Below are 6,847 nucleotides of genomic sequence, written 5' to 3'. Positions count from 1 at the left end.
TTCATTTTCGTACCCGCAGAATAATGTGTACATACGAAAAAATTTAAGCACCAAAATACGAAAACGACGGGATTACGAATGAGTCGCATAACGAACAACCGCAAATACGAACGAACGATCCGACGAAAATACGACAAAACGAAAACGGCAAAAGAACAAATATGACATCTATAACAAAAGACTTGCATTCTTTATTTTGTTTGAATCCTTGTTCTGTTCGTATTTTGATTTTCAGTCGTATGTTCATATGACATCTAACAAAAGATTTTCATTCTGTATTTTGTTTGATTCCATTTTCTGTTTGTATGTTCATATGACATCTTATAACAAAAGATTTGTATTCTGTATTCTGAATTCCTTCTTTCTGTTCGTAATTTGGTTTCAAAATACAGAATGCAAATCTTTTGTTATAAGATGTCATTTTCGTTTTTCTGAATGGGCAGTGAGTGTAGTTAGTTAGTGAAGCAGCTTCTCTTTTGTGCTGAGTAGTACAGTAAAGCCAAATAAACTGTTCTGTGGATTTTCGTCTGAAGGGAGAGATCAGTTGGCCAGACTTTTGAACCTGGAACCCAAAAATGGTTTTCTGATGGAGTTTAAAAATGGACGTTCGGTAAAACGATCGTTTTTATGTTTGTTGTTAAAAAAGTCTGACCAAGTGTATGGGGCTTAACAATAGTTAATATGGATGAGCCGCGTGTTGAAAGTGCCGCGAATCCCGCAATATATTTACGAAAGTACAAAATAATGAAAATTCACGAAAATTATTGTCTAACAAGTAACGAACATGAATTAAACAGAATAACGAACCATCCCGCATGTACGAAAATAAAACGGTAACGGGAACGAACAGGAAAATGGGTGTCTTACGAAAAACGAACGGGAACGAACCTACGGAACGATACGAAACAGAACAAAAAAAAACGAAAAAAAATTCTGTGCACATGTCTACCATTTACACACATCGCTCTTGCACTTTGTGATATGCCTATGATGTTCTTCCAAATGTGAGTGTTCATTTTTTAATCTTTTTAATAAATACTACGGTATCACACTATGTGAGTTTTTTTCCCATTACGCATGTTTTGTGGTTATCGTATCTGTGGCTCCAACAAGACTACATGTATTTACACTTCCTGGTGTTTACTGGAGTTTGCGGTGGCGACTGATATGCAGATTCAGGACCAGCTGGATACATCTTGCTGACTGATTATATAAGCCTGTTTTGACTTGGGTGGTATACACCTTACCAAGTCAACACCATCTGGTAAGCCTCCTCCTTACATTGGTGGTGGTGTCGCTATCCTTTCAATTCAACCTTGGAGTTTTTTCTACACTTTTGGACTGTTATTTGTGTATGGTCACAATAGAGGACTGCTTTGTTCTGATTTATTTGTTACATATATTTTTTTTTCACAGATCACACTCAGTCACTTGGTGTCACTGAAATTAAGATTTCATATATATGTATGTTTGCAACATTTGATATGAGTTGTTAACTGAATTTTCACAAAAATAAGCGCTACACTTTTTCATATTCACCAGTTTTTGCCTTGTCTCAGCTGTGTTGGCAGCTAATTTTTGTGTTCACTTATCGCACAGCGCAGTATATCCCATATATAATTTTAAGCACTAGCATACAATGATGGATATTGATTTTTTTTCTAGTGCTCTAAGTGTATCATAACGGGTTGGCTAATTCACATATTATATTAGATTTGGGAATAAGCACACCTTAAAATTTTAGTTATAATTTTCATGTTTTTTTCATGGTCTTTTGTGCAATATTATGTAAGGGGTCTGAAACAAGCACCCCATTTATACACATTTCATTGATAGACCTGGGCGTCATCAGCATGCTGTCACAGCTGGATGTCCACGCTTGTGATGCCAGCGTTGGGGAGAGGCAGAGGAGAGAGCCGAGGGTTCGGGCGGCCGCATCGCTGGTGAGTGTGTGTTTATTAAAAGTCAGCCGCTACACTTTTTGTAGCGGCTGACTTTTAATAAACACAAAAATGACTGGAACTCCACTTTAAGGTGACTGTGCTGCCTTTTTATTTAAGCATCTGTTTTCATTTACAAAAGAAAGGAGGAGCACTGGATGGGATATTGACAAGTTTTTCTTTTCCTTGATAAAGGATTCCACTCCGAAAAATGCCATCAATTCGAGAAACACTGCAAGCTATGAAGGTGAAAACAGCAGACATTTTTCCAGAAATGATGCGGAAGCAATTATGGGAATGTGATCCGAACAATAAAACGGCACCAACAGTTCTCACCAACTATTTAGATGTGAGCAAAAAATATCTACTGCTATATAAATTTACAACAGTAATGGTGTTCTATCTTTTTGTCTATAATTTGTACGTTGGGCAATCTCCCAATAGGTCCTATCACACTTTTGAAGAGGCACATACATATAGTACTGCTGTATGTATTGCTTAGCCAAGCATCGCTCAAGATGACTAGAAAATCTTTCTATGGTCTAAATTAGGGGTGGGTGTCCAACCTGTGGCCCAGCACAAAATTGTAGACTTACCTAAAAATGTTGATTTTATTTTATTTTTTTAAATGCATGTATACTTAGCGAACAGAGACAAATTTGACACTGTCTCTTTATTGGACTTTAATAAGATTTATCTTCCCAAAGAAAAATATCCCACTCTTTACAATCACAATCATGCCCTATTCATGTCATTAGTTTTCAGCAGCACCTATATTTGTGAGCAACTATTTTCAAGGATGAAGCACACGAAGGGCAAAATTAGAACCAAATTATCTGAGAAGCATCTTGAGAATTCATTGAAGGGGTTCTAAAGATTTTTTTACCTTAACCCCTTGCCAACCAATGCACAACTATATACTTCGGCAGAATGGCACAGCTGTGCAGATCAATGTATATACACGTCGCTTTTAAGGCCCAGGGTTGCCGCCGCAAGCTCTTTGAGTCTGACCAAGGGTCCCGCGGACTTGATGTCTGCCAGGAGTCCCGCGATGGCCTCACGGAGAGGAAGAATGGGGGAATGCTAATGTAAACAAGCATTTCAACATTCTGCCTAGTGACGGGAGACTGATCACAGCTCCCTGAGATCGGGAGCGGTGATCAGTGTCGTAGCCACGTCCTCCCACAGTTAGAACACATCCCTAGGACACACTTAATCCCTTCCCCGTCCACTACTAGTTAACCCCTTCACTGCCAGTCACATTTACACAGTAATCAGTGCATTTTTATAGCACTGATCGCTGTATAAATGTGACTGGTCCCAAAATAGCACCAAAAGTGTCCGATGTGTCCACCATAATGTTGCAGTCACGATAAGTCACTGATCGATGCCATTACTAGTAAAAAAAAATATTAATGATAATGCCATAATATCTATCCCCTATTTTGTAGATGTTATAACTTTTGCACAAACCAATCAATAAACGCTTATTGCGATTTTTTTACCAAAAATATGTAGAAGAATACGTATCGGCCTAAACTGAGGAAAAAATATATTTTATATATTTTTGGGGGATATTTATTATAGCAAAAAGTTAAAAATATTGCTTTTTTTTCAAAATTGTCGCTCTATTTTTGTTTATAGCAGAAAAAATTAAAACCGCAGAGGTGATAAAATACGAACTAAAGAAAGCTCTATTTGTGGGAAAAAAGGACATAAATTTTGTTTGGGAGCCACGTTGCACGCGCAATTGTCAGTTAAAGCGACGCATTGCCGAATCGCAAAAAGTGCTCTGGTCTTTGGCCAGCCAAATGGTACGGATCTGAAGTGGTTAAAGAGGAGATCCAGGCTCCTTCAGAAAAAATTTAAGTCAGCAGCTTCAAATACTGTAACTACTGACTTTTTAATATTAGGACACTTCTTTTGCTAAGGAATTGTCCCCGCAGATGGACAGGCCGGCATCTCCTATTTAATCCCCTGTGATCCTGCCCTCAGATCCGCAGCCTGGCTCTGCTCACATGGGAGGGATGGATGGACTTGGGGAGGGCTCCCTCTGGGACATTGTTGCAGGCCTGCCTACTAAGCAGGATCTGCAGTACATGGCAGCCTCGATTGTTAATGCTCTATCGAGGAAGCTGCATGATCTTCGCTAGAAGGTGGACACAGTAGAGGAAAGAGTCACAGTCCTGGAGTCCTCCACCACTACCACTGATGCACGCATCACTAGCCTGGAGAAAGAGCAAAAGGCCTTCCGTCGCCATCTTGTGGAGGTTCAGCTGCGGCTGGACGATGGCGAGAACAGGAGCAGACTACCATGGGGCCAGACCTCCGGGTCACTGTGGTGGCTATCCTGAACCAGATCCTGGGCAAGGCCCCGACCTCGGAGTTGGTGGTATGGGATGCCTTCCGGCACTTCTCTTTGGCCCCGATGCCCTCTCCTATGGTGCCGGTTCTGGGTAATCTGGACTTCGCACCAGGCATTCAGAATCCTCATTTTAAGCACCTGGCAGCTGGCAATTGCTTGTGTGACTTTGTGGTGCCTAACGGCCACCTGTCAGCAGAGGCTGGGGTGTTGGATGCTGACCCCCCTTTGGACTTCTGGAGCGGCCTGCAGTTGCGTAACTTTCTGCGTGGATACCTATGGAATCCGGGTATCTCCCATGAGCTCACCAACCTGGAACGAGTCTGTCATCGGGGGGGACCCAGTGCGACACAGTCTCTCACTTATGTATTCCATATTGATCCAACCGGCGGAAGGGTTCATTCCTCCGTTCCTTTCTTTTTTTTTCAATTCTTTATTTTTAATATAGTTAACCACAAGGGGGCACTGAAGGGGTTAAGTGTAACCTCATTTGTGTTTCTAACTGTAGGGGGGTGTGGCTGTAGGTGTGACATTATTGATTGGGTTTCCCTATAAAAGGGAACACACGATCAATGACGGCTCCACAGTGAAGAATGGGGAAGCTGTGTTTACACACAGCTCTCCCCGTTCTTCAGCTCCGGGGACCGATCGCGAGACTCCAGTGGCGATCGGGTCCGCGGGTCCCGCGGTCATGGACCTTTGGACCGTGTCGCGGGCGTGCCTGCGACCCACGGTTGGGCACTTAAAGAGGACGTACCTGTACGTGCTTGTGCCCAGCTGTGCCAGTCTGCCGACGTATATGTGCAGGAGGCGGTCATTAAGTGGTTAAACATAGATTTTCAAACTTGGACGGTATAGCTATTTCTCTTGTTCGCTTCGAAATTGACCTAAGAAATGCATTTAACTGCATTCTCCTGAAAGAATCTAAACTTTTTCCAAACTCCGAGTCCAACTCTTCTCTGGACATTACTTGATTGTCTGCCATGAAATGTACAAGTCTGCTTTTACCCTGTCATTTCAGGGTCATAAAACTTTTATCTTTTAACCCCATTTCAAACTCTGGGTTGCCTAAGATAGGAGTCATTGGGTTCAACAGAGCTGATGTCTTAACTTTTTTAAGTGTTCTTTTGTTTACGCTAAGTGTCGCTCCCACTGTTGGATGTTGCTTTACTGCTTGCGGTATGGTCGTGTTTTTTAGCCAAATTAATCCCTCCAGGGGTACCTCCACTATTGCTTGTTCCATGTGTACCCATGGTTTTTCTTTTTGAAGTGCACACCAATCCAGCACTCTTGCAAAATGTGTATTGCCTCATAATATCCCTCTGGGTCCGGGAGCCCTACACCGCCTTTCTCTTTTGGTAGGGTCAGAACGTCTCTACGAATTATGGCAGGTTTTCTGGCCCATACAAATCTTGTCAGTCTTGCTCTCAGCTCTCTCAGGTAACTCACCAGGATCTTAATAGGTAGGGTCTGAAATAGATACAGCAATCTTGGCATTACATTCATTTTGATTATGTTGATTCTGCCAAACCATGTAAACACCTCCTTATCCCATTTCTGTAGATCTAATTTGATCTGTCGTACCAAGGGCACATAATTAAGTTCAAATATCCTGTTTAACCTATTAGGTATTTTTGTCCCGAGGTATCCTATATGTGAGTGTGTCCATCTAAACGCAAACAAATTTGATAGCTGCTGTTGTAATACTGTACTCATCTCAATACCCATTGCTTCCGATTTGTTATAGTTATTCTTAAAGTTAGACATTCTCCCGTATTTATCAATTTCAGTCATTAATGGCAGCAGAGATAATGCTGGGAGGGTTATAAAGAACAACAGGTCGTCCGGAAATGCAGCCAGTTTATGTTCCCTTCCCTTTAATCTGATACCCCTAATATCTGGGTTAGCCCTTATAGTTCTTAAGAATGGCTCCAGTGTCAGAATAAAAATAATAGGGGATAATGGACATCCCTGTCGTGTTCCATTCTTAATAGAAAAGGGCTCTGAGAGTACCTAATTTATCTTGATTCTGGCTCTTGGACAGGAATATATACTCATAACCCAATTCTGCATCCCCCTCTTCGGCCCTATATGTTGTATGGTCGCCCTCAGGAAGGACCAGTCAACTCTGTCAAACGCTTTTTCTGTGTCTGTGGACACTAATACTACTGGTTTTTGATGATATTGAGCTTAATGTATGGCACTTATAGCTTTTTGCGTGTTCTCCCTACCTTCCATTTCTGGCTTAAATCTTACCTGATCAGAATTTATTAAAGTGGTTATATATGGTAGTAATCTGGTTGAGAGTATTTTCGTGAGAATCTTTAGGTCCACATTTAGCAGTGAGATTGGACGATAACTTGAACATTGGGCCGGATCTTTCCCCTCTTTGTGTAGTACTGTTATATGGGCCATCAACGTTTCCACTGGTATTTATCTGCTAAAGTTTTATAATATAACAGGGTAAAACTGTCCGGGCCCGGTGCTTTACCAGGTTTTAATGTTTTCAAGGCCTCCAAAAATTCCTCAATGGTAATTGGGCCGT

At 41.5% G+C, this 6,847-nt stretch overlaps 1 protein-coding gene across 1 annotated transcript in view; it reads left to right on the top strand.

The window, feature by feature from the left end:
- Positions 1–2,137: 2,137 nt before the first annotated feature.
- REN (renin) overlaps positions 2,138–6,847 on the top strand; it is a 1,297,145-nt gene continuing 1,292,435 nt past the window's right edge. Inside the window, exon 1 of the mRNA XM_040337596.1 lies at positions 2,138–2,289. Coding sequence (XP_040193530.1) covers positions 2,152–2,289 — 138 coding nt within the window. The 5' untranslated portion in view covers positions 2,138–2,151. The remainder of the gene's footprint in view (positions 2,290–6,847) is intronic.

Source organism: Rana temporaria, chromosome 2 (genome assembly GCF_905171775.1).
Source record: "Rana temporaria chromosome 2, aRanTem1.1, whole genome shotgun sequence".
Lineage (NCBI taxonomy): Eukaryota > Metazoa > Chordata > Amphibia > Anura > Ranidae > Rana > Rana temporaria.
The sequence above is the reverse complement of the archived record's forward strand: the minus strand, read 5'-3'. Positions and strand labels throughout refer to the sequence as shown.